The following is a 27,841-nucleotide window of genomic DNA, read 5'->3' as shown; positions in this document are numbered from 1 at the left end:
ATGGGGAACCTTTTTTGAGATCTGCATGGAACTGACCCTAGAGCTGCAGCAACAGCGGGCCAACATGCTGTGCCCCACACCGGTGGAGAAGCAGGTCATCGTTGCCGTCTGGAAGTTGGCCACCCCATAATGTTACCAGTCTGTAGCCAACCAATTCAGTGCAGGGAGGTCAACCGTTGGGAACATTCTCTGCTAGGCCATTGATAAGGTGCTGTCTAACCAGGTCATGAAGCTGGATAATGCTCAGGAGATTACTGATGGCTTTGCATGCATGGGGTTTCCAAACTGTACAGGGGCAAGTGATGGGACCCATGTGCCTATTTTTTGCTCCCTTCCCCTGCCAGGCTGCAGAATTTATAAACAGAAGAGGGTATTTCTCCATGCTGCACCAAGGACAAGTTGACTCCCATGGCAAGATGACAGAAATAAATGTGGGGTGCTCTGGAAGCATCCACAATGCTAGCATCTTTTGGAACTCAGTTCCATTTAGATTAATGGAGAAAAGCCTGTTCCCCCTCAGAAGCACTGTGGACATTAATAGCCTGGAGGTTGGGCTGGTTATTCTGCGAGCCCTGATGCCCTGGCTAATGAAGCCATACACTGGCTGCTGCGACAGAAGGAGGGAACATTTTAACTATTGCCTGAGTAATTGCAGAATGGGGGTCGAGTGTACATTCGGTCATTTCAAAGGCAGATGGTGCCATTTATGGAATAGGTTGGAAGCTGCAGAAATTTTTTCCCCAAGCATTCTAACTGCACATCATGCTTCTGCACAATATTTGTGAGAGCGGGGTGGGGGGGCAGGAACCAGGCTGATGGGTGGGAGGCTGATGTTAAGAGAGACTTGGTTGGAGGTTCGAGCAGCCAGCAGGGCATCCCCTAAAGAACACTAACAGCCGGGAGAATGCTGCCAGGGATGCCTGTTTTCATATTTTGAGTCTTGTGCCTGAACATGGCAGCCTGTGGGGGTTGTCCTGGGACACAGACATTACGAGCACTGGGGGTTTGTGTGTAGGTGGTTGAAGTGTAGCGTTCCCTGTGTACTTACGTAAAACCCTATGAGTTATTTCAGCTTTATTTAAAGGATTTTCTGTGTTAAATGCCATGATGACTCATAACGGATGCATTGTGAACTGTTTTTATTATGAAACAACAACAAAAACAAATAATAAGATTTTAATGAAGCCAATGGAAAAATAATGTATTTGTATTTAACTAACCAATCTACTAGCTAACCAACTGTACATGAACCTTTAATTAATGCAACAGTGCGAACATTTCAAATACAATACTGTATTTTTGCCTGTTGCATAAAGTCACAGGTGAGAATACACCTTGCCTCTGGATTCTGGGGTTGAGGGCCATGGCTCAAAGTTGTCAGAGGTGTTGCAGGGCTCCCAGGAGTCAGTGTCCTTGGTGCCCAGAGGTTGGATCGGAGAAGTGAATGGGAGCTGCCAGCAGCCCTGCTGTGGGGATGTGGAGGTTAGGCATTGCTGCTGGTCCCAGTATCCAGCCTTTTCCAGGGTCCCAAATTACACTGCTTTACAGCCAAAATGCTTCTGAAATAAATGTAGTCAAACTTTACTAATTCTGGGTCACTGAGAATGAAAATGATGCTTAAAATTGTTGATTGGCTCTAGTTTTCAAGATATGCTATTGGGTCAGTATATACGACCCTTGACTTGGGAATGGCGGAGGATAAGTGAGTTATAAAGGGAAGGGACCTCAATTTAAACCAGAAATGACTACAATACATCTTTGAATTGGATCTATGAATAAATCTATGACTGGGTTTGGACAGTACTTGCTTTTTAGGCAAAACAATGAATGATGGAATCTGAAGCTGGTATTGCATCATACATGATATGAATTGCATCATGTTATTCCTAGAAGTCATGGATGATGCAATCATAATGAAGCTTACATCACTCTGCTGAACAAATTGCCCTATATCAGCTCTAGAAATCATACAGTGTCGTGCTCTCTTATTTGTCAGTGTTTGATTTTGCAAAGGGACACATTTCTGTTTAGCCAAAGTGAGCAGAGATGCCTCGTACTTGTGTGAACAGTGCAGATAACTTCTGCTATGTTTGTGGTGAAGTGACTTTTGCATCACAAAAGCGCAGTATAACCACTATGGTTAAGAAAGCCTATCGCCTTTATTTTGGCTGCAAAATTGGAGATCAGGACAAGAGGTGGGCCCCACACATATGCTGCAACACTTGTGCAACAAATCTTCGCCAGTGGTTGAACAGGAAAAGGAAATCTATGCCTTTTGCCGTGCCAATGATTTGGAGAGAGCCAACAGATCATACCAGCAATTGTTACTTCTGCCTGGTGCCTCCAGTTGGGAAAGGTGTGTCAAAGAAGAAAAAGTGGACTGTGCATTATCCAAACATTCCATCAGCTATACGCCCAGTACCCCACGGAGAAGGACTGCCGGTTCCTGATGCACCAGAATCATTCTCACTTGAGTCAGACAAGGAAGAGGAAGAGGATGAAACTTCTGGTCCTGAACCATCAATGTCACAGGACCCACATTTTCTCCCATCCTCCTCCTCTGAACCACACCTCATAACACAAGGTGAACTGAATGACCTTGTCAGGGATTTGGAACTACCCAAAAGTAAGGCAGAGCTGTTGGGCTCCAGACTACAACAGTGGAATCTCCTGGCAGGTGATGTTAGAGTTTCCATGTTCCATGACCATCAAAAGAATCTTGTCCCATGCTTCTTCATGGAAGGTGATCTTGTAGCCTGCAACAACATCGATGGTGTGATGGCAGCCCTCAACATCGTTCACGATCCAGATGAGTGGAGACTGTTCATTGATGTTGTCAGAGGCTACCGGTGTGGTGCTTCTGCTTTCTCCTGTTGATATCACTCGGCTGCGTGCATGTGTTCCCTCTGTGTGCTGCCCCAGCTCTGCGCAGATAGCTGAAACAGCAGACCCGACGAGAACCCTCAATGACCACTGAGTCTAGTAAGGTACAAAGGTACCTCGGCCAGGTTTATTGCAATTTCGGACACAATTGCAGTTCTTTGTAGATTACTTAGTCTACCGGGCATACTACTAATAGATGCTTCTTGGTAAGGACTTGGCTTAGTGGCGGGACTTTTCATTGCCCCCGTGGCCGGACAAAGACATTTACTCAGGGATGCATTCTTATACACAGATACAAACAAGTTACACATCACTCCTGACGTATTGAGGTTCAACCCCTCTACGTAGCAAGGTACAACCCCTCTACGTAGTAAGGTGCCGCTTCTCATTTTGTACATGTTGGTTCGATCAAAACAACTCTATTCATCATTTTACTTTTTTGCCCCGTCATAGGGATGGGTCGGCCTGTTCCATGTTATTTGTGGAATGTTCCGGTATAGTGTATCTTGGTACCATGTTTATACTGTAACTATGCTAAATGAATATATATTTATGCAACATCAGCCTTTTCCTTGCCAGCTACTGTGAGCAGGGCTTGCCTCTGGCTCACAGCTTAGCTTTGCTTTATGTTAGCAAAGTCTTGACTATTACTTTAGTTTAGGCCTTAGGCTTCATACTGGGCCTCTGATACTAAGGTTTATATTTTAGGGCCTCCTCTTACTACAATTGATTCATCGAAGACGAGTCTTAAAGCTGTTTTACTGCATAATGGCAATGTTTTGCCATCAATTCTAGTTGGTCATTCAGTCCATATGAAGGAAACCTATGACAACATGAAACAACTTTTGAGGTGCATAAACTATGACCAACATCAGTGGCAGCTTTGTGGCGATTTGAAGGTTGTTGCTGTCTTGGTTGGTCTGCAGACTGGATACACAAAGTACTGTTGTTTTCTCTGCGAATGGGATAGTCATGCAAGAGATTCCCACTACATCAAGAAAGATTGGCCACTCCGACAGTCATTGGAGCCTGGGAGGAAAAGTGTTCAGCATCCACCACTTGTTGAATCAATGAAGATTTGGTTACCACCCTTACACATCAAGCTGGATCTGATGAAGAACTTTGTCAAGGCCATTGACAAAACACAAGCAGCTTTCAAGTACCTCCGTGGAAAATTTCCAAGGTTAAGTGAAGCTAAGATAAAGGAAGGTGTCTTTGTTGGTCCTCAGATTCGTGAACTTCTTCAAGATGATGCATTTGACCATGCACTGCGTGGCAAGGAAAAGACGGCATGGAAAGCCTTCCAGTTAGTGGCAATAAATTTTCTCGGAAACAACAAGGCAGACAACTACAGGTTGTTGGTGGAAAACCTCCTCAAGGCATACAAAAGCCTTGGTTGCAACATGTCACTAAAGATACATTTTTTGCACTCTCATCTAGATTTTTTTCCACTGAACGGCAGAGCAGTGAGCGACGAGCACAGCGACCAGGACATTGCAACAATGGAGAAACGCTATCAGGGCAAATGGAGCCCATCAATGCTTGCAGACTATTGCTGGACAGTGACAAAAGATGCTCCATTTAATGAATACAAGAGACAAGCCAAGAAGCGCCGAGTAGACACTGAATAGGACTAAACTATGTACATAATAGTTTTTTGCCTTTTGTTTCATAATAAATTTATATAACCGTTTTGCTGATTTTTAAAGTGTTACATAAACAGGACAGGTGAAATATTATCATGTAAAGCAACCATAAACACATGAAAAGACCTAGGACAGTGTCCACAAAAATCTCCTTATTCCTGTAGCTGTCTGCAAAGAGTTTTCTGAACCAACGCTTCTCCCCCAGATAGTGATGAAATCCAGGGTTCCAGCTGAGATCCAAGGGGCAGCATGAGGCATGGTGTGGGCTTGTGGAGCACTATCACAGTGGTATCACCAGAATAGTACACTGGGATCCAGGGGCAAACACCAAAATCTGGCTCTGCACCAGCTTTTAAAAGGGGGAAGGGGCACCCTGTAAACTTGCAGGCAGTGCACACAAGTAAACAGACAGGTCAATAATGGTCAACCTGCAAAGCACTATGGGATTGCCAATGGAAGGATGCAAAAAAAAGTGGTGCACAGCAATTGCATGCACACAAACAAAAGACCAACTAATATAATTTGAAGTGAACCTAGTCCACTGGGCAGGACAACTCCAGAACTCCTGATAGATGAGGATTTAATACACAGTGATTGGTTGCGTCATGCGTACACAAGTGTTTTCAAACCAGATTAACTTGATTTGATCTGGATTAAAACCCCCATGTAGACAAGCCCTTAGTGTTTTACCGCAATGACTGGGCACCCCTATCTATAGATTTTCTTGGTTATTTCCCTTGTGGTCCACAAAGGGAGGAATCTCCTTCAGCAAATTAAAGGAAGGTATTTTCTCATTAATCTCCAGCTCGGAGCAATACCTATGTTCATCTGAGAGAGGTCCCAGACTGACTAAAGAAAATTTGGACTGAGTGGAGTTGGCTGGTCCACTCATAACTCATTGATTCAAGTACAATTTGTAAATAAAGAAAGAAACAAATAAAGAAACATTAGCTTCTAACACACAGTACCCAGCTTGATATTCAGTCACACTGTACAACAGTCCCATGGAATCAAAGAAAGTAGAAGGCCAGCAACAAATTAGTATGTGTGAGGGACTACTCAGTTTAATGCACAGAGTACAGAGTGCATGACTGCTTGGTTGGTGACTAAGTGGTGTATGTATACATCTGATGCAATCAGCTCCAGGCTCTCAGAGCTCAAACACAGCATCCTGAGCTAAAGGGAAAGAGCAGAGAGAGAGAGAAAGAGAATTATTCATCGTGTTTCCCTTTGACCTGTGTGGCTAAATGGAGTCAGGGCCGTGGAGGGCCGTTGCTATTAGGATGAGAAATTGAAAGTATGAGTTAGGTATATTTTTGGTGTAATCTCTTTTATTTACAGAAACAAACAAATGACCCACATTGTCCTCTTTCTGTTAACACAGCAGAAACAAACAGCAGGCAGTTCCCTTACTCAGCAATCTTCAAGTCTTCCACTCCATTGAGTTTTCTGCCCTAGAAGCCCAGTCTCTCTGCTTTAGTCACGGTCACATTCACTGCTACTGTCTGTCTTTCTGTCCCTCCAACAGACACAGCTTGCAACTGATACGGTTGCCTTGTGTTTCCAACCAGAAAAACCCCTCAGTCCCGACACAGTTTAGCTCTGCCCTGCCATGCTGCCTAGTGCCTCAGGTGGCCTCCTCACAGCCCTAGCTGCTTTACTTCATACAGATGCTTGACTGAGTTGACCCTGAAAGAGAGTGATTGGTACAGCCATTGACTTTTTGAGGTCTGGAATTGTTTTTGGATCAGAGAACCCTCTGCTGGCAGCCATTAGTACATCAAGACATTATTGAGCTACCTACAAACTGCCTGCTCCACTCCTCCTGCTGAGAAAGCCGATCTCTAAGATGGAAGTTATTTCAGTGGCTGTTACAGGTTTTAATGTATTAAAAAGTAATTTCCTACAACAACAAAATTCCCCATGCATTCCTCTATGTGGCATATAAACACTAGGACTGTTTTAAAATATTTTAAACATGAAAATCTCTCTGACACTATAAAAAGTTAGTAAGTGAGTTTGTTTAATACCATTTCCTCTTTGAAAAGATCAAATTTAAAATGGAATTATACACGATAACTGAATCATGAAATGTTTAATTTACAGGAATGAAGGCTTCGCACCAAGTTCCTATCTGAAGGAGATCTCCCTGGATGATGATGAACCTGGGTAAATCAACATCCAGCCACTCAGTGCTTAAATTTTCACCCCACCATTTTAGGAAAGACCAGGCCACATTTCCAGAATGTTTCACTAGTTTATGATCTATTCTATGGCTTTCTGAATACCTTGCATAAAGTGTCGTGAAAGATATCAGATAGACTATATCTTCATCTCCTTGTTGTATATATATTTAATGCAAAAAAATTATGGGTGAAATACTGGCCCCACTGACATCAATGGAAGTTTTGCCATTGACTTCAATAGGGCCAGGATTTCACCCTATGTATTCTTGCTTTACTATTAAGGCCCCAACCGTGCAAACATTTACATATGTAAGTAACATTGTGCATGTGAGTAGTCCCATAGAAAGTAATGTGATTTTGTTTAAGTGAAGCCTGTCAGATCAGACCAATTTTTTTTAAGTATCTTTGGCCCTGATCTTGCAAACACTTATGTTGTGCATAAAATTAAGCACTTGCCTGGGTATTTGCAGGGAGCATTTAAGGAATCCCATAGACTGTAAAGAGATTTGTCTGAGTAAATGGTGCTGGATCAGGCCTACAAACTTTTTTTTTAAATGTAATCATATAATTTCCTATAATTTCCTGAATGCTGTAGAATGCAGTAAAAATTAGAATCCTAAATTGTTGGTTTGTTGTTAGGAAGTGGAGGGGGGCAGATATTTGTTTTGTTGTAACTTGTTTGGCATGTGCTGTTTTAATTCTGTCCCTGATGTTAAGAACATTTATTGGAGGATTTTGAGCTTTTATGGTTTTGGAGGATTTCTGTGTAAGCTTCAATGAGGCAATTACAATCTCCTCATAACAACTGCAGCAGAGAGGTTCAGCCCATCTGCCTAGCAGGACAGGCAGAGAGAGTGTTTAACTCTCCAAGCTCACTAGGTATTATCACAAAGGGGAGGAGCCACATTAGGCTCGCCTCAGAAGTCTTAGTGAATGCCCTCTGAGCAGGCTCCTGATTTTTCAATTGATAATTTTTAAAACTCAGGTTAAAATTTCCTTGCACAGCTAGCCAAGGCATCACTACTTATAAAGGACTTTCTACCTGCAACATGTTCATTTGCAACATTCAGCTGCAGCTCTAAAACTGAGGTTAGAGTATTTTACCATGGGAAAGTGTGTATTTTTTTCACCCTCACCAAACCAAAAAAGAAATGGAAAGAAAATTAAATATATCCTCAAATTTGCCTAAAGGGGGGAAAAATCCAATTTGGCCTGAGCCTAGCATTAGTTCAGTGTGAATATATTTAATATGGGTTTTTACTTGAGGAAGGTCTGCATGTTTACATGATTTCAATAGGGTGTTTCGACTTTGTAGGGGAAACTCCAGCGGAAGTGACCATTCATCAGAAGAAGAGGAGAGCATCACTAAACATGAGTGAGTATGTGGAGTGTTTTCATGTGTAAACCTTAAGCTCTTTGGGACAAGGACCATCTTTCCATTAGCTGTCTGCACAGTGCCTAGCACAGTGGAGCCCTTATCCTCCTCTCAACCCTTCTGTGATACAAATCATCCTTATTATTAGTAATCTTCCATAGGCTTCCAATGGAATGAGTCTGTTTTCACCCAACAAAGCAGCGGATGGGGAGGCTTTTAGAAAAGCCTGTCTGATACCCCGATAAAAGGGTGTGCTCACAAAACACTGACACCTGTGATGAGGCTGAGGGGAGTTTCTCTTGAAAACATGTATGAAGTAGCTGTCTCCTTCCTTTGGGAGCTTGCAACTCATTAGCATATTATGTAAGGTAAAGCCTGACCATCACAAAGAGGTTTGAATGTTGCAGGAGTTACACACAGTTGATGCTTTTCGATTGAAAGTCCTCCCAGGGTGGGGGTTCATGCAGGGCTCTCCATGGCAGAGTTGGCAAAAAAGAAAGTATCCTCACTCTCTGAAGGCCACAGAGCAGGGTTGCCCTACTGGCCTCAAATAGGTCAGGGTGAAGAAGACCAGAGGAGTGAGGTATTTACATGGATTCAGTTACCCGAAGCCCCTGCACAGGGAACGTGGAGAGGCAGCGGCCACCCCAGATGCTTAATTTTAATGATCCAAGATTTCATTAAAAACACTGGTAAGGAGCTTTGTGTTTGAAAATGGGCAATTCTTAACATGCTAGTGGCCCCTCAAGGGACAAATCTTCATGGATAGAGGGAGGCCCCCAGCAGGCACAGTTTGCTCACACTTTCCCCAAAATAATGCATCTAAATGGGTATTTAGACATCTAAACACATAGGGGTGAGCAGTTATTTCATTCTCTCAAAATGTGGCCCTCAGAGTCCTGTGATCTATTGTTAATAATGTAATTTTATAGGTATTGTCTATGGGGAATAAACATCTGGGAATCTCAGTGTCTAGGAGGCTAATTCAGAAGATATTTATTTATTTTTAGGTTATCTTTGTCTGCTTCGCGCTATCTCAAGATCACACTTAACTATTACCTTAGATATCACATGTAACTTGCAAATGTATCTTGATCTATATCAGGGAGGAAGGATGGTCCAGTGGTTAGGGAACTAGCCTAGGACACTCATGTGTGACTTTGTGCAAGTCATTTAGTCTCTCCGTGCCTCAGTTTCCCATCTGAGGCACTGCTCTGCCTCACAGGGGTGTTGCAAGGATAAATGCATTAAAGACTGTGAGGCGCTCAGTTACTACTACTAGTGGGGGCTATGTAAGATAGATACTTTGGCTTAAAAGCAGATTTGAAAATGAGGCATCTTGTAAGGGTTTTTCATCAGTCTACTTTGCCAAACTGTTATTCGGCAATCATGCTGTAAACAATATTTCTTGCTGCAGTTGGTATGCTGGTGATCTCTCCAGGGCCCAGTCAGAGCAACTGCTGCGACAGAAGGTACTGGAAATATCTTTATTAACTACATTTAAACCTCTCTTTAAATCTATTGTTATCGTTGCTGCACCTCACCTCTAGAGGGTGCTAATGCTCTTTAAATAACTTTAGTATTACAGTGAGAGTGGTAGAAACTGAAATAGGTATTAATTTAGTATGAAGATATAGGAGTAATTTGGTTGTAGGTGAATGTAAGGGCCCTAGAGGTGACTAAGTAATGGCACTAATCTAAACTAGGCAAAGGGCAGGCAGAGCCCTCCCGCAAAGCTTTCACTTGTATGGCTTTCACTCCTGACATACAATACTCTAAATTGCTATTTCAAATGTTGGTCTTTTTGGAGCACAGACTGCCAGTCAGAGAACACTGTGGGGGGATTCTATGACATGCACAAACGGAGACGACTGGACAATGGCATTGTCATATTCCTTTCCATCGGAGACATGACATGTCAACGGCTAGTACACTTACCTATTACACCTCCTAGCTCCTGTGACACTCACTCCTTGTGTACTGCTTGTCCCATTGGTGCTTAGCCACTTGCAGCTCATACCATGCTCCACAGAGCCATGGCCCAATTTTCCTTCCCAGCTGCCTGCACTAGAGGTTCAGAAAGGAAGTATAATCCTGGCGAATCACTGTGTATTTCTGGGGGGTAGGGGGGCAATAGAAGGATTAGTTACCTATGGCCCAATCAGGGGCTGAACAGTCGCAAATCCCATCGATCTGAATGGGACAGGAGGTTGCGCAGCATCTTGCAGCATTGAATCTTAGGCCACAGCTGGACTTGTAAGTGTCTTGTTCCAGCCACACAGCAACCAAATTCCAGCACAAGACTAATGTTGCTCCTACATGTACTGCTAGGAAAGTCCTAATGGAAACCAGAATCTCAGCACCTACCTGGGAAACCACCCTCAAAAGCAGAAACCTATAGTGCAAAGTTGGGGGATGGGGAAGAGGGAAAAAGTAGGATTTAGCTGCTACTCACATTAAAAATAGCCTGAAATTGAATATATACTGAAAATCTCTCTAGCTGTTTAGTCACCCAGATATACTGAGGCAGTGGAAAACTGATGTGAGTTTAAGGCATTCTGGAAATGCATCAAGGCAAAGTTACAAAATATTTCTCAAATAGCGGGAGTTTTTCGTGATGTTTTCCTTCCTTTTTATTTATTATTATTAGGGGAAAGAAGGTGCTTTTATGGTTCGAAATTCAAGCCGAGTGGGCAAGTACACCGTGTCTGTATTCAGCAAGGCTCTTGAGTGAGTATTCAAAGGACTGCCTTCGTTTCCATTGTCAACTCCACGGGTTTGTTCCTGAGGGGAGTCATTCAATACCAAAGTTACTTCACCAGATCTGGACTGAACTTTGGGCAAGTTTGGAAACAGGCTTCTAAACAGTATTATCTCTCTAAATCCATCCATGCCTTAACCTTCCGGTCCCTTTTGCTGAGTCCACTGCTATCGTGACAGAAGGCACCACAAAGAGATGTGCTCATTGCAGGGGAGAGAGAGAGTAGGGGAGAGCTGGTAGATATATTATTGTTTCATTGCCAGCTGAACAGGGAGCATCTCCAAGGACAGGTTGTATGGGAGATTAATGTAATGGCTGGAAGGAGAGGGAAACTGAAGAGAGAGAGAAATGGGGAAGGGGAGAAGAGATCAAGCTTGGGAGAGGCAGGAAAAAGGAAGGAGTGGTTAGAAATGGCACTGTAAACATTCAGAAAAATTGCCTTAGTGGATCAAACCACTGGTCCTTCTAGTCAAATGTTCTCAGAGGTGTCCAGTACCAGATGCATCAGACGAAGATATAATACCCTGATTCCCCACCACTGTTGTTTGATTAAATAACATTTAGACACAATAAATCCTGTATCTTGGTAGGGGGTTAGACTAGATGACCCTAAGCCTATGGTTCTATGATTTTCATGGGGAAAGTTTTTTCCTATTCCCAGGCACTTAGTGTCCTGCAGTGGGACAGCCGATATCCCTTATAAATATGACCAGCATTTTGAATACTACATATTGGAAGCTATGGAAATATGGAAAATTTGTAACATGTAATTTTGAAAAGGGACTGCTCAGTGCAACAAAAATAACACTTCACTCACAGGACTGCAAGCTGGGGAACTTGCTGCTTTATTCAACTGCACCACAATAGAGTGAGAACCCACAGAACAGAAAGTAAAGGAGGGCTGGAGCATCACTCAAGCCCATAATATTCTGGGTGGCCCAATTAACTTTATCATGACCACTTTACTACAGTAAGTATTTAGATACTTAGTAAGTATTAAGCAAAGAGTCCCATTAACTAAATGACAGCTGATAGCAGCAAAGAAAAAATATCATTAAAATTCTAACTGGTGCATCATGAGTCTGGTGACTACCTGTCTAATTAACTAAATAAGGTTTGGACTTTATTGAGTCCATTTAACAAGGCTCTTACATAAAGAATACTTTGTGCTATTTTTCAGAGATAAAAAAGGAACGGTCAAACATTACCACGTGCACACAAACTACGAAAACAAATATTATCTGGCTGAAAATTACTGTTTTGATTCAGTTCCCCAGCTTATTCACTATCATCAGCATAACTCAGCAGGTAAATCACTTCTGTCTCTCCTTGCCCCTTCTGCTGAACCTGAATGTGTTTTTTTCCTATCATAGATAGATTTAGAGAGACTCAGGTTGTTGGGTTTCTAGTATTTATGGTGAATCTCTTGCCATACTGAATGGTCTAAATAACTAAGAATAGATTTATCCCCCTTTTAGGTGTCGATCTTGAGAATTTGTTCATGGGGGGTTGTTAGTTGCCTAGAATTTTTATTATTATTATTTAAGAGAGCTGCATGTACTGTGATCTTTAACTGGCTTTCTTTGTAGGTATGATTACAAGGCTTCGGCATGCTGTGACTACGAAAGCAAATAAGGTCCCATCAACAGCATCCTTAGGAAATGGTATGGAGATGATTTTCCCTTTTAAAACTAGTGTCACTGTTTGCCATCTGTCACAGCGCTGGTTGAGCTCCCCCTGCTGGACACTCACCAGACTGCTTTGAGGGGATCCAAATACTGAATCCTCAAATCCTCTAAGCCTCTAGACTAGTGGTACTCAACCTACGGCTACGGGCCACTTGCAGCCCAATCAGCACACAGCTGCGGCCCATGTGACATCCTCAGGGCCATACAGGTAGTATATATATTGTATGAATGTGGCCCACATGACACAGAGAGAGCTGCATATGTGGCCCACAATGGTAAATAGGTTGAGAACCACTGCTCTAGAGTCTAAATAGAGTCCAGGGACTGCTCCTGGCTTGGGGGCTCTAGGAATACTCTTGGGATGAAGATCCTCTGTTTAGCACTCGCTTCTGAGAGCTGAGACCTTGTGGTCCAACTACCTAGCCTCTGCAACCAGGAGTGGCCCTCACAATTCCTCACCACAGCTTATGCACAGCGCTTCTCAGAACTCCAGTCTTGTGGGCACTGTGGGTAAACAGGTTAACCCCTCAGGGACATGTGGTAGGTGTCATACATAACTCATACAGACAGATTTTGCACAAGATTCTAAACCACCACTGCTCTTTACTTCAGAGAGGAAGGACAAGAGGGAACAGATCATTTAGAAAGCACTGAACATCCTGAATGCAGTGCCCCATTAACTCACCTCTCCCTTGGGGTCCATCAGAATTTAGGTGGCCAGGGGTCCCCACTTCCCCATCAGGCTCCTGCAGCAGCGTCCCTCTGCGTGAGCTGGTGAAAATGGCCGAAGACCCCCAGGAGAACTGCTCCTGCCCTTTTATAAACTTCCATTCCTTCTGTCCTGTGACTCCTGGATCAGTCTTCACAGATGATCCCAGATCCATACCAGATGACTTTGTGGCCAGGTTATCTCTCCTCTGACAGACTAGATTTTCTGGGTGGGAACCTGCCTATTGCCTAGGGCACTTGTATTTGAATAGAGGACCACCTAGATTTCACAACCCTCTATTGCCAGTCCTGTGTCACCCCCCCACCCCATGGAATTTCTGTCCAAGATGATGTAAAAGGACAACAGAGAAGATAAAAAGCTGCACATTCCAAATAGAGTTTGATAAAGACACACAGAGAGAGTTCATAAACTCACCCAGAATTCCTTAGGTTGTACAGATGGATCCCACACATCATCACACCAACAAGGTATAATTTGTCAGTAAAAATAAACCATTAGGATTTCCCTTACTTCCAATCTTGACCATATAGAAGGCTGCAGAAGCTTTAAACTCTCTGGTTGGCAGCCACCTAGATTTATCTCTGTATCGGAGGTAATGCAGAACCACCCTGCCACACACAGAGTTTAGAGAGGGATTGTTCTTTGGTGATCAGTCTCTCCCCTAGCTCCCTTGTATGGGGAGTGCACAGGTGCATTATTCTTAAAGCTAGTGCAGTCACCACCCACCAGCGCATGCAGCCTATTCCCAAGGCTGCTGTGTGTGTGGATGTTGGAAGGCTGTGGGAACACGTTCCCCAACTCCCTCTGGGGTCAAGTGACTGGCTCTTTGTGCACTTCCTCCATCTGCACACCCATGCCACAGCCATCTCAGTCTGGCCCTTTCTTATTCTGTTCTAGCACATTATGTGGTGGGATTGCATTTGTTTGCAAAGCCAACTGAAAAACAGCCTGGCGATATTTCTATTGTTTGACCCAAAAGTCCTTCATAAGTCACACAAACTTTGTCTGGTTCTGCAAACGAACATACCTCAGCTGTGGTATCGAATGGCACTCTGGGGTTGTGCTACATTTCTGCTGCCACTCACATACGAAACCCATAGACTTCACATGGCACACTTTCATGCACTGCAAAAGAAAACAAATGGACACCTTTAGGACCCTGGGACTGCATATGTCAGGCTGGTAGCTAAAAGGGATTGCTTCTGTCTCTCTAGGGATCTGGGAGCTGAAACGAGAGGAAATCGTCCTGCTCAAGGAATTAGGAAGTGGCCAGTTTGGAGTGGTACAGCTGGGAAAATGGAAGGGAAAGTATGATGTTGCCATTAAGATGATTAAAGAAGGATCAATGTCAGAAGATGAATTCATAGAGGAAGCTCACACCATGATGTAAGCTGCACTTTGCTTAATGAAATAACATTGCAAATAAGGCTCTTCCACAAGTCATCTCATTAATATAGAATAGTCACTGAAAAATAAGTTCCTCTTCAGAATAAAACCGTGAGTACCACAGGCAGCTTTAGGCATAGGCTGAGTATGTGGCCACCTAGGGCATCACATTTAAAGAAGCATCAACAGAATAGTAGAGAGATTGCTGGGGTTACCAGTCACCAGTATTATACTGCTCTTCAGCTTCACTGACTGCTGAGCTTCTGCACGTGTGATTTAAACACGTACTTTATTATTGAAACGCCTCCTTCAACAGGCATGGATGGAATTATCTATTTCTGTCATCAGAAGCAGGTAGGAATGACATACACATGAGTAGATGGGACGTATTAGACCGATGAATGCATCTGCAGTATATTTCACCTTGGCAATGGGGAGGTAACCGCTCCAATCTCCACAGTGAGATACCAGTTTGCAAGTAGTTTTCTTCAGGGCCATTTTAGGTATGTCACAACATAAGGAAATGCGCTGTGCTCCTGTCAGTTGGCTACCTGAAATGGTTATAATAGCTGATTCTACTTTGCTACATTCTCTTAGTAGGAACATAGCCACCTCTTGAATGCCTTCTCGTGGCCTGGGATGGCTCTGTCATGCCCTGCCTCAGTTTCCCCTCTTGGACTCCTCAAGAAATCAAAAAAGGCTTCTCTTTGTTCAATGGTACCCCTCCGTAGAGTCTGGTTTTACTAGCAAAAAGTTCAAAATGAGGCTTCCCCAGACTTAAGCTGGGGACAACCCATCCTCCCTGAGGTACTGTCTCAAAACTCCCCTAGTGTCTCAGGATCTTCCCTGCTTCAGCAGGCCACTCCCAGCCCTTCCAAGCTGGAGCAACTCCCCTGATTGCATGATCTTCCCTGCAAGAACCTTTCTCACACTCTGCCACAGCTTTCCCTTCTTGTTTCCTTCCTTCCTCCAGCTCTTTATAGAGATCAGCTGTCCTTTATCTGGCCCATTTTGAGAGGCTGTTAATAAGACACAGGTGGGTTGGACTAGTTCCCTCTTAAAGTGCCCAGTCCATTCTGTGACATGAAATCCTTAAATCTCAGGTGCCAATACATTAACTCAGCTTTCTTCACGTGTGCCAGCGGGTCTCAGAAGTCTGCACTACTGGTCCTAAAAAAGTCAGTGTCACCATTAGTGATTATTTGTGCAATTGTTTCATGCTAGCATGGAGAAAGAAATTAACCTCTGCTTGAAAGGGAAATTTTTAAGGCTGAGATTTCATTGATCAAACCCAAACTTGTGACAGGATTTACTAACTAGGCTAGAACTCTTATTAATTTATTATTTATTTGTATGGCTCCAAAAGTTCCTTTACAAATGTTGAGGTAATGATAAGGAATAAAAGCTCACAAAATAGAGTAACATATTTATGTCTTAATATTTTGTTTCAGGAAACTTACTCATCCCAAACTTGTTAAGCTCTATGGAGTTTGCACAAAGACATATCCCATCTATATAGTGGCAGAATATATGGCTAATGGCTGCTTGCTTAACTACTTGAGGAATCACGGGAAGGAATTGCAACCCTTTCAGCTGCTGGAAATATGTTATGACATTTGTGAAGCGATGACTTTCTTAGAGAGCCAGCAGTTCATTCATCGAGACTTGGTAAGCTCTAACCACGTAGGATATGAAGGAGGAGGAGAGTTAGGACCTGATCCTACGTTCTGTTACTCCTATTTTATACCAGTGTAACCCACACTGGCATAAAACCAGGGTAACAGTGTGGACATGTAGGCCACTGGAGTAGAAGGTTCAGTTTAGTGGTGTTTTGTTACTATTATAAGAAGAGCTGCTGTGTCAAGAACTTGAACCTTTCAGATTTTGTTGTAATCAGCCAGTATTTTACCTACTTGGGTCTTGTTCCTTCTATTACGCACCCTGGTTTTATAATGATCTAGCTCTACTTTACACTAGTGAAACTGAGAGCAGAATCAGGACCTTAGTATCTAGGCCCACAGTTTGTGCAGGAGCATGTGTTCAAGAACACTGGCAGACAGGTTTGGGTTGGAGCAGATTGGTTATTGTGTGAGATCACTGAAAGAGAACTATCCCTAGCTCCTGGAGACTCATGTTCCTGACTCAGTCTTGACATTGTGTGTTCTAACTGTTGCCATTGGAAAATGCATGAGACTCTACACAATGGAAAGAGCTACATTTTCAAAGAGGCCTCAGCGCAATATCTCCAGCTTCAACCAGCATTTTAAATATTCATGTTAGTGTTTGCAGTTATTTATTTGTGTACACAAATCAAGTAATTGGACATGTAACTAACCAATTTGCACATTCAAATCAGAAATCAGAAAACCAGGATGCCGAGCAGTTTATCTGTACAAAATTCAAGTTATAAATATAAAGGCAATTTCTGAAAATTTGCTACTGACTGTTACAAACCATAGAGTCAAGAATAAAAACCGAACTTGGCTTTAGGAGGTGAACCATATCCCTGGGATTAACAACCCTCGGGGCAGAGATGATAGCCTTAGGTAAATGCTCACATAAATAAGTCTGTGCAGATCGGGGCTCTTACTGGCCTATTCATTGCCCATATTGCTTAAATTATCCCTCAATAATCCATTCTCCTTATAATGCATAGTAAATAACCAAGTCAGCATTCTCCTATCATACATATGTTGTTCCTTTTTTTGATGTACTAGCAACTTTTGATGTGTTACCTAGTGGCTAGAACACTGGTCTGGGACCCAGGAGACTTGCGTTCAATTCTTGGCTCTGCCATTGGTTTGCTGGGTGACCGACCCGCCCTGTGCCTCAGTTTCCCCAGCTGTAGAATGGGGATAATGATACTGATTTCCTTTGTAAAGCACTTTGAGACCTATGGATGACAAGTGCTATCAAAGAGCTAGGTATTATTATTGTTACAAACTAAAAATAGTGCATCATTTTTTTAATCAAAGAACTTCATGAATATAAGTGATCAGGGCGTAGGCAGTGTGACCTAGTAGTCACATTTAGGCCGTGGTCTGCATGTGAGACACATTGGTCACTGAGCAGGAGTTGCATGAATCACAAGAGACAGGTTCAGTAAGCAAGAGTTGGGGTCAGAGTCAGACCGGGGTCAGAGATAGCACCAGGCTGGAATCAGGAGGCAGGAATCAGGGTCAGAGTCAGGCTGGGCTAAGAGATCAGGAGACAAGGCAAAGGCTGTGTGGTTGTCCAGACAACTTCCTGGGGCAACCCCTGAGGCTAAGTAGGGGCACTTGGCAAATCAGAGGGCAGCAGGTACTTGGGTGGTACATCCTGTAGCACCTACTCTCTACCGTTCCCCCTGACTGTAGCTGTCCCAGGCTCTACAGTCCCAGGTTCTAGTCCAAGGACCCTTACAAAGGAATTCTGAAGGACAGAAATACTATTTAAAATAACCAAACTCTTATTTCACTTGGATTTTGGTCACTCAGTCTGTTTTCTTGTTTTCCCACTAAAGGCTGCTAGGAACTGCTTGGTTGATAGTGATCTTACTGTGAAGGTGTCTGACTTCGGGATGGCTAGGTAAGCTACAGACTGACTCTTCAACCACTGTAGTGTAATAATGTCAATCCTGAATGGGTTATTGGTGTTAGTCAGCCAGTGCTGCCATGAAACCAACAGTGAATGAACTGGTTATTAGTAAAGTTAAACCACAGGGGCTATCTAGTTCTCTTTAGTCCAATTGAGTTAATGATTGTAACCCATTCTGGGGCTTTCAATGAGAAGAGAAATAGAAGGTGCAGACTCCAGGCATCTCTAAAGGTTAGAGGGCAAATGTATGCACATCACTGTTTCATGCTTGTCAAAGAAATCTCAACAATGTTCTCTGTGCGCAAGAGAGTTTTTATAATGCCCCCTTTGTGAGAGATTCACATGATTTTGGGTTTCTGCTCCCTCTAGCAATGACATGATAAGGAGTCCCTTGATAACTTGATTGCAGCAGCATACCTCAGTAGCTTGAGGTTAGAGTTTCTATCGGGTCACCTCTGGAGACCTGGGTTTCTGGCCAGGCTTTGTTCACAGGCTTGTTGGAGAGTTCTTGTGGGGCATTCCAGGCAGAAGCAGTAAGCAATGTTTCACTAGCTATTTGTCATAGCCTGAAGACTGGCTCTTCCCTTGCAGGTATGTTCTGGATGACCTGTATATAAGTTCATTAGGAACTAAGTTTCCAGTGAAGTGGTCGGCACCAGAAGTTTTTCATTATACCAAGTTTAGCAGCAAGTCGGATGTCTGGGCCTTTGGTAAGTATGGGATTTGACCTTTCATATTGGAGATGCTTAATACGCTCAAAAATGCAAACTTGACTGCATATTTGAAAAGCCAAAAAAATGACAGACTTTAACAACTACTGTGCAAAAGTCTAAGATAGGTATTTACTACCTATAGCGTGTATATTCTGCTTAATAATGCCATGCAATAACAATAGACCAAACTGCTGTAATCTTAATGGCATCTTTGTGGGTGCACAGACTAGAATTTGGCCCACTACCCATATGTTGTGCAATATGTGTGTAGTGCAATGCCCGGGGTGGGTCACTGGAGCAGAGACCGAACTGGAGCCCTCTGGCTCTAAAAGCACCAGCCTCTAGTGCCTGAGCTAAAAGACCTGTTCAGTTAGTTCAAATGTTGTAGCAGATTCATAAATCTCAAGCTTAACCTCTAGCATGGGAGAGCACTCGATACTGTGTAATCATGGGATACATGTGCCATGCTAGCTTCTTGCCAGAACTTAGACCATGATGCAAACCTGTTTCCAGCCAGGAGAGCTCAAACAGCTGATCTTCTCATGGCAACCTGGCACTGAGCTGTGGTAAACAAGGTAGAAGAAAGGTTTTCCAAATTCTTCTTCCGCTCAGCTTTGTCTCCAGCTAGTCACCCTATCCCATTAAAAGAAAGACTGTAATACTGAAAATGTTTTGCTTGAGCCCTACACTACTATGTTATCCAGTATACAGAGGGCATCGTAATTTCTTTTTATAAATTATAGTTTTTCCTGTTTGCTTTTACATTGTGGGCAAAATCCTGGCTCTATTGAAGACTTGTGACAATTTTGATGTTGACTTCAGTGGGGACAGTATTTCGCCCTAGAAATACAGGGCCTGATTCTCTTCTCTTTCATAGCAGTTTTACAGTGATCATTGCCCCACTGTAAGCAAGTGGAGAATTAGGCCCATCATTTCTTGATTGCGCCACTGCCCTGGGGGCCTCCGGGACACTGATGCTCTGGGAGGGTGTGTGTGGGGGGCAATGGCTAGCCCCTGCTCTGGTGGCAGGGGCTGACTGCCCCCCGCTGCTCCAAGGCCTGGAACCACTGCTCCTCCATGACCACTGCTGCTCTGGCACCCCAGGGCCAGCTGCCTGGGGCTCCTCCAGCAGCGGCCTGTGCGGCTGGCCTCAGGGTCTGCTCCAGCAGCAGCCTGTGCGGCTGGCCCCGGGGCCACCCCAGCAGCTGGCTCCGGGGTCAGCTGCTCAGGCAGCCCTGGGGCCTGCCAGCCCGGCAGCTGCAGCTGCAGAAGTTACAGAAAGTCACGGAATCCATGACATCCGTGATCTCTGTGACAGACTCGCAGCCTTATATATAATCACTGTAAGTCCTTTGGGGATCTTATTTAAGTCTTCTAACACTAAAGGACTAAATGTCCCAGTCCCATAAAAACATCTGTAAAATCACATGAGAAAATCATCTACAAAATGCCCTTAGTACTTATTCTATATTATTTTGTAAAGTTGACAAAGGACAATTCTTAAATTGCCATGTCTTGGGCATTATCACTGAACAACCCCATCAAACATTTGTATCATTCAACTTCACCTTCCACTGCAACAGTATGTTGTTTGCAATGGAGTACAGCATCACTAACACTAATACTGTTAATCATACCCTGGTTACAAATCAGCCCCATACATTTGCTAGAAAAATATTTTTTGCTAGAAGTCTCCTCTGTTATTACCATTTTGTTAGATGAGTATTGCTTAAGTGTCTTGATCTGGAATAGTTTTTCATTAAATTTCTTGTCTTTCAACCCTGGAAATTTCTGCAGGGATCTTAATGTGGGAGGTGTTCACTTTGGGAAAGCAACCCTATGAACTGTATGATAACGTACAAGTGATTGAGAAGGTTTCTGAGGGATATCGGCTTTACCGACCACAACTGGCCTCAGAGACCATCTACCAGTTAATGTACGGCTGCTGGCATGAGGTATGTACATTGGTCCATATGCATTGGAGATGTTATCTACAACAATTGATGGGCTTCATGATGGCCAGCTGAAAAAAAAGCAATACAGGAAACTATTTCTGTTAAAGAACATCAATTGTAGAGAAAAACTAGCTTCCATAAAGCCCTCTACTACAGTAATCCAGAGGAAGGGCCCATAATTAATAAGGGGACAAGTGTGGAAAATGAAGGAGAACTAGCTGATTTTTCTTTTGAGGAAGGTGTACCATTCATTTATGAAGATAACTTTAAAATATGCCTCAAAGTAGATGACAGATTTAGAGTTTGAGTGATTCATCATAATGTCTCTATGCCTGAAATTCTAAACGTAAGAGCACTGTCAAGGTTTGTAGGTCAAACATTGATCATTCTGCATCCATATTTAAGTTTCTCTTAAAGATCAATGCTGCCATGCTGTCTACAGTGACTCTAGTACAAAAAAATTCCCAATGTATTGTTCTTCTTCCCGCCTCTGTTTACCTGTCTTTAAACTGTGATATGTCCCTTCTTGAGTGTCTAGAAACTGCACATTATTGGTGCTACTATAAAATGGTGATTGTTAGTTTTTATATGACTCACACCAAACATGACAAAAATAAGTTCTACTTGAACAAAAATTTTAAAGAGAAAGAAAAAAGAAAGCAATAGCAATAGAAGAAAGATTTAAAGCATTCAGTGCTTGGAATCATAAATTGCTTTGCCACATAAATGCCATTACCTCTCCATAATTCTGCATGTTTGAGCTAAGAAAAATGAATGTGTTACAATAACTATGTTATATTTTCAATGTTAAGTAACCACATAAGTTGTTTTTTGTTTTCATATAGCTGCCAGAAAAGCGCCCCACATTTCATCAACTCCTATCAAATATTGAGCCACTCAGAGAAGATGACAAGTCTTGAAGACAAGTCCTCATCATGTGGCTTTGACTATTGGTTGACATGTCACCAGTCTACTTTGTGGGAGCTAATACTCTTGTGTGAATTCTGAAATCTGGCTGACTCCAGATTTGGCTGACTCCAGCAGTATTACACTGGTTTTTCATAGTCTTTTAATTTGCAGTGCTTTGACAACACAGAGTAAAGAAGAAAACTCTTGTAATGTTGTGGTGACTTGGTATTGTCTGAAAGAAGAGTGTAGAAGTATATTACTGATGCTGTTAGTATGACACCCCCCCCGCATAGTACTTCACAAGCAGAGAAATATCCAGTAATAATGTAAACTATTTCAAGGTTTGTTGTGGTGGGTTTTTTTTTCAGATCACAACAGGATTTTATTAATCTTTATTTGGAAAATGTAAACGGCAATATAAGCTTAATAGATTTTCTCATTATCATATCAGATCCCAGGGTATTTTCTGTTATATAAACCTGAGGTTGGTATTATGGGTCAAATTCATACCTGGTGCAAGTGGCTGCAACTCCAGTGGCATTAGGGTTAACTTCAGTGACGTGGATGCTATTGCCAGTAAACAGCATATCAGTTTGGTCACTAGGGCCTGATCCAGTTTCCCTGAGGTCAATGGGAGTCTTTCCATTGACTAGTGCATATTGGATTGGGCCCTAACGACATGGGTTTAATTCATTGTTCATTCTAAACTAGATCTCTGTGATATTTGAAATACAATTATGGGGCTACTGTTGGCAGCGATATGTTCTTATTCCCTATTTAATCCCTGATAATGCAAAACTATCCTTGTCTAGAATTCCATGAGCCTTAAACAGACTGGTCTATTGAAACATCAGTATGGGAGCTGCAAGACCAGATACCTGAAGAAGACATCACCATCTGAAATGTTATTAATATAATGGCATGACCAAAAATTTCACACTTGAGTGCTTGAAATTTGACTCCTAAATCCATATTTGGACACTTAACTAGAAGGGCCCTAATTTTCAAAGGTGCTCATCAAGTGTAGCTCCCACTGACTTCAATGGCAGCTGGCACTGCTTAGCACCTCTGAACATTTAGCTACTTCTATGCAAGTGCTTAAATATAGATTTAGGAGCCTAACCTTAGGCACCCAGATTTGCAAATTTTGGCTTATTTTCTTCTAAGTACATGTTGAAAAATTGTGAATAGTGTTTGATTCATAGTAATGGTAACAGTAATTGTTTTGACTCTACAGGGGGAAGAGTACATTGAACTTTATGTATTCGACTGCTCCAGTGTTTGTCTTGCCAAGTTTCTGTTATTTTTAAAGGAGTAGAAAGAACATGCATAGTAGAACTGTTTATTTTTAAAAGTCAGGCTGAAATAGTAATGCAGAGGATGCTTTGGCACCTGGAGTACAGTGGTAAACAGGCACATTAGAGGAAATGATGTTCACTTACAAAAATTCCTGTCTGACGTATTAGGAACTGGCCAGTAATGTCTGCATAGCATTTCTAACAGGGTTTTCCCCCTTTTCTCCATAATGTCCAATACAGAATGGGAAGTGTAAGGGAAATGTTGCTTAAGATGGATGAAAATAGTTGATTTTAACTGATCTTTCATTATAGGCCTTTCCCTTGTTTTCAGTTATATTTTAGATTGCTTTATAAAATTGCTTGATTAGTTTTGAAGCCTAGTACATCTAAGACACATTCGTGAACGTTTTCCATATGTCCTTGGCCTACGTTTGATGTTGGTCTTTCTCTCGTTAGCATCAAGTTTTATGGATATAAACATAGTAGCCGCTTCTCTCTGAACTTGATCATGTGTGAGGCAGCATTGTTTGTTTGAGTCTGACAAATCAAAGTAGAGCGTTGCAAAGTTGATTTGGCTAATGTCTGTATCAGAATCCTGTGACTTTCTATCATTATGTTGTAAATTCACAGCTAAATGCAAACATCACACATCTCAATGCACAAGGTTACCAGAATTTTGTGGTGAGCGACTGTTCCTTTGAACCCATATGTAATGAGACTTCCTACATCTAGATGAGACATTTGGGACTTTAAATCTAAAGTGAATACATTTGTCTTAACTGCAATTTATGAGCAGATGCTGAGACAGTGTTATTTTTAGCCCACATCTCTTATTTAGCATTGTCGATTGGATTATTACATGGCATTTTGTGACATTATAGCATGAAGGGAACACTGCAAGCTTAGTTGTTTTCCTGTTTACATAAAATGTGTTTGCTGGTCCAAGTGAAAAATAAAACAACTTACACAGGAGGTGGGAAGATGCAAAACACACACACACAGTTGTCAAAAGGAGAATTCAGACCCTAGCAAAAGTAGATGACAGAGTCCACTATTAAATATTGTGAAAGATGCACAAATTATATGAAATTAATGAGTAGTGTGTGTATGCGAGCGTCAGCTGCATTAATGACATCTAACCTGAGGCAGCGTTTTAATTGAGTCGTGTACGCTGTTTCACTGAAACATTAATAAAATAGAAAAAATACTCGCTGTTCTATGATTTCATTATTAGAACAAGTCAAAGTCTACTAGATCAGCAGTTCTCAACCAGGTGTCTGGGGGGCCACAAGCAGGTTTCAGGCGGGCCACCAAGCAGGACTGGTATTAGACTCACTGGGGCCTAGGGCAGAAAGCCGAAGCCCTGTCACGCAGGGCTGAAGCCCAGGGAACAGTGTTCCCTCTAATTTTTTACGTCCATGTGCGGAATGAATTTTGTTATGTACACCAATATGAAAGTGATATGTGACACATCACCTTCATATTGGTGCACATAACAAAATTCATGTGGTGGGGGTGGGGCCAAGGGGTTCGGAGTGAGGGGGCGCTCAAGGCTGGGGAAGAGGGTCTGGGGTGGGGGAGGTGAGGCTCTGGGGTGGGTCTGGGGATGAGGAGTTCAGGGTGCGGGAGGGGGCTCAGGGCTGGGCAGAGGGTTGGGTGCAGGGGGTGAGGGCTCTGGCTAGGGGTGAAGGTTCTGGGGTGGGGATGAGGGGTTCAGAGTGTGGGAGGAAGCTTGGGGCAGAGGATTGGAGTGCATGGGGGTGCGGGCTTGGGATGATGGGTTTGGGGTGCAGGAGGAGGCTCAGGGCTGGGGCAGAGTGTTGGGGTGTGGGCTCTGGGGTTGGGCCGGGGATGAGGGGTCTGGGGTGCAGTCTGCCCAGGGGCTACAGTGGGGAGAGAGGACTCCCCTCAGCCCTCTGTCACCTTAGCAGCTCGGGGCTGGAGGAGAGGCGCATCTCCCTGGCTGCGGCAGCTCCAGTGGGGCTGGGCCAAGGGAGGGGCTCCTCTTCCCCAGCTGCGGCAAGTCAGGGGCAGGCAACTCTGCACTGGGGCCAGTGGGGGGAGGGGGAACACCTCTCTCCCAGCCGTGGCAGCTCCACACTGGGGCCAGCGCCAGGGGAGGGCACAGGACTTAATAGGCAGCTATGCGACCATGCAACTTAGAGGGAACTTAGCCAGGGACCTGCACCCTGCCACCCCGGAGTGAAGCTGAAGCCTGAGCAACTTAGCTTTACGGTGCCCCCTGTGGTATGGGGCCCCAGGCAATTGCTACCCCCTAATGCCAGCCCTGGCTTTCATATGCGGAAAACCAGTTTTGTGGCACAGGTGGGTCATGACATTTTTATAGCATGTTGGGGGGGGAGGGTGCCCAGAAAGAAAAAGGTTGTGAACACCTGTACTAGATTACAGGCCAAATCCTGGTCCACATCAATGGAAAATTCCCATTAACTTTTATGGAACTGAGGCAGGAAACAGCCACTTTAAGCACATCTCTGCTCTCTCCTAAATTTGGCTTGATTTTCTTACAGAGTTGCAAAAAGATACATCACACCACCATCCATTTAATATCATTCTGGTAGGACATAGGGTTGCCAACTTTCTAATTGTACAAAACCGAACACTCTTGCCCTGCCCCTACCCCGCCCCTTCCCTGAGGCCCCACCCCCACTCACTCCAGCCCCCCTCCTTCCATTTCACGCCCTCCTCCACCCTCACTCACTTTCACTGGGCTCGGGGTTGGGGTGCAGGCTTACCTCGGGCGGCTCCCAATCAGCGTTGCAGTGGGGGCGCTAAGGCAGTCTGGTTAAGAAATATGGTTAAGTTGAAGTTTGTATCTAAACAGTAAGGTCTCAGTCCTGCAAATTTGAGCAAATCCTTAAATTTCAGGACATGAATAGTCTCATTGATAATCATCATAATAGAAAAAGTGTCTCATGAAACATCACTCCTCTCATTCATAGTCACATGGCCCAACTCCCATCCTATTTATGGTCACGTCATCACTATGGAAATTACAGCCATTTCTTACATAGAAAAATAAGATTATTAGGAAATAAATTAATGTATTTGTATTAGGGCTGGCAATTAATTGCTGTTAACTCATGCAATTAACTCGAACAAATTAATCGTGATTAATCACAGTTTTAATTGCACTATTAAACAATAGAATAGCAATTTAAATTTATTAAATAGTTTTGGATGTTTTTCTACATTTTCAAATATATTGATTTCAGTTACACCACAGAATACTCACTTTATATTTATTTTTATTACAAATATTTGCACTGTAAAAATGATAAACAAAAGAAATAGTATTTTTCAATTCACATCATAGAAGTACTGAAGTGAAATCTCTTTACTGTGAAAGTGCAACTTACAAATGTAGATTTTTTTGTTACATAACTGCATTAAAAACAAAACAATGTAAAAATTTAAAGCCTATAAGTCCACTCAGTTCTACTTCTTGTTCAGCCAATCGCTAAGAGAAATAAGTTTGTTTACATTTATGGGAGATAATGCTGCCCGCTTCTTATTTACAATGTCACCAGAAAGTGAGAACATTTGCATGGCACTTTTGTAGCTGACATTGCAAGGTATTTACATGCCAGATATGCTAAACATTCGTATTCCTCTTCATGTTTCAGCCACCGTTCCAGAGGACATGCTGATGACACTTGTTAAAAAAATAATGCATTAATTAAATTTATGACTGAACTCCTTGGGGGAGAATTGTATGTTTCCTGCTGTTTTACACGCATTCTGCCATATATTTCATGTTATAGCAGTCTCGGATGATGACCCAGCCCATGTTGTTTGTTTTAAGAACACTTTCACTGCATATTTGACAAAATGCAAAGAAGGTGCCAATGCGAGATTTGTAAAAATAGCTACAGCACTTGACCCAAGGTTTAAGAATCTGAAGCGCTTTCCAAAAATTGAGAGGGACAAAGTGTGGAGCATGTTTTCAGGAGTCTTAAAAGCACAACACTCTGATGTGGAAACTACAGAACCCGAACCACCAAAAAGGAAAATCAACCTTCTGCGGGTGGCATCTGACTCAGATAATGAAAATGAATATGCGTCGGTCCGCACTGCTTTGGATTGTTATGGAGCAGAACCCGTCATCAGCATGGATGCATGTCCCCTGGAATGGTGGTTGACGNTAGCAGTCTTGGATGATGACCCAGCCCATGTTGTTTGTTTTAAGAACACTTTCATTGCATATTTGACAAAATGCAAAGAAGGTGCCAATGCGAGATTTGTAAAAATAGCTACAGCACTCAACCCAAGGTTTAAGAATCTGAAGCGCTTTCCAAAAATTGAGAGGGACAAAGTGTGGAGCATGCTTTCAGGAGTCTTAAAAGCACAACACTCTGATGTGGAAACTACAGAACCCGAACCACCAAAAAGGAAAATCAACCTTCTGCTGGTGGCATCTGACTCAGATAATGAAAATGAATATGCGTCGGTCTGCACTGCTTTGGATCGTTATCTAGCAGAACCCATCATCAGCATGGATGCATGTCCTCTGGAATGGTGGTTGAAGCATGAAGGAACATATGAATTTTTAGCATATCTGGCACGTAAATATCTTGTGACGCCGGCTATAATAGTGCCATATGAACGTCTATTCTCATTTTCAGATGACAAGAAGCAGGTAGGATTATCTCCTGCAAATGTAAACAAACTTCTTTGTCTGAGCAATTGGCTGTACAAGAAGTAGGACTGAGTGGAC

The 27,841-nt window shown here is 42.9% G+C and overlaps 1 protein-coding gene across 1 annotated transcript in view; it reads left to right on the top strand.

The window, feature by feature from the left end:
* Positions 1-24,262, top strand: part of BMX (BMX non-receptor tyrosine kinase) — a 50,114-nt gene extending 25,852 nt beyond the window's left edge. Inside the window, exons 9-20 of the mRNA XM_034756417.1 lie at positions 6,636-6,698; positions 8,031-8,090; positions 9,508-9,562; positions 10,741-10,820; positions 12,032-12,159; positions 12,441-12,515; positions 14,484-14,655; positions 16,107-16,323; positions 18,158-18,222; positions 18,823-18,941; positions 20,742-20,899; positions 21,745-24,262. Coding sequence (XP_034612308.1) covers positions 6,636-6,698; positions 8,031-8,090; positions 9,508-9,562; positions 10,741-10,820; positions 12,032-12,159; positions 12,441-12,515; positions 14,484-14,655; positions 16,107-16,323; positions 18,158-18,222; positions 18,823-18,941; positions 20,742-20,899; positions 21,745-21,819 — 1,267 coding nt within the window. The 3' untranslated portion in view covers positions 21,820-24,262. The remainder of the gene's footprint in view (positions 1-6,635; positions 6,699-8,030; positions 8,091-9,507; positions 9,563-10,740; positions 10,821-12,031; positions 12,160-12,440; positions 12,516-14,483; positions 14,656-16,106; positions 16,324-18,157; positions 18,223-18,822; positions 18,942-20,741; positions 20,900-21,744) is intronic.
* Positions 24,263-27,841: the final 3,579 nt, after the last annotated feature.

Source organism: Trachemys scripta, chromosome 1, assembly GCF_013100865.1.
Source record: "Trachemys scripta elegans isolate TJP31775 chromosome 1, CAS_Tse_1.0, whole genome shotgun sequence".
Lineage (NCBI taxonomy): Eukaryota > Metazoa > Chordata > Testudines > Emydidae > Trachemys > Trachemys scripta.
Note: the sequence above shows the minus strand (reverse complement) of the source record. Positions and strands in the feature narration are given on the sequence as shown.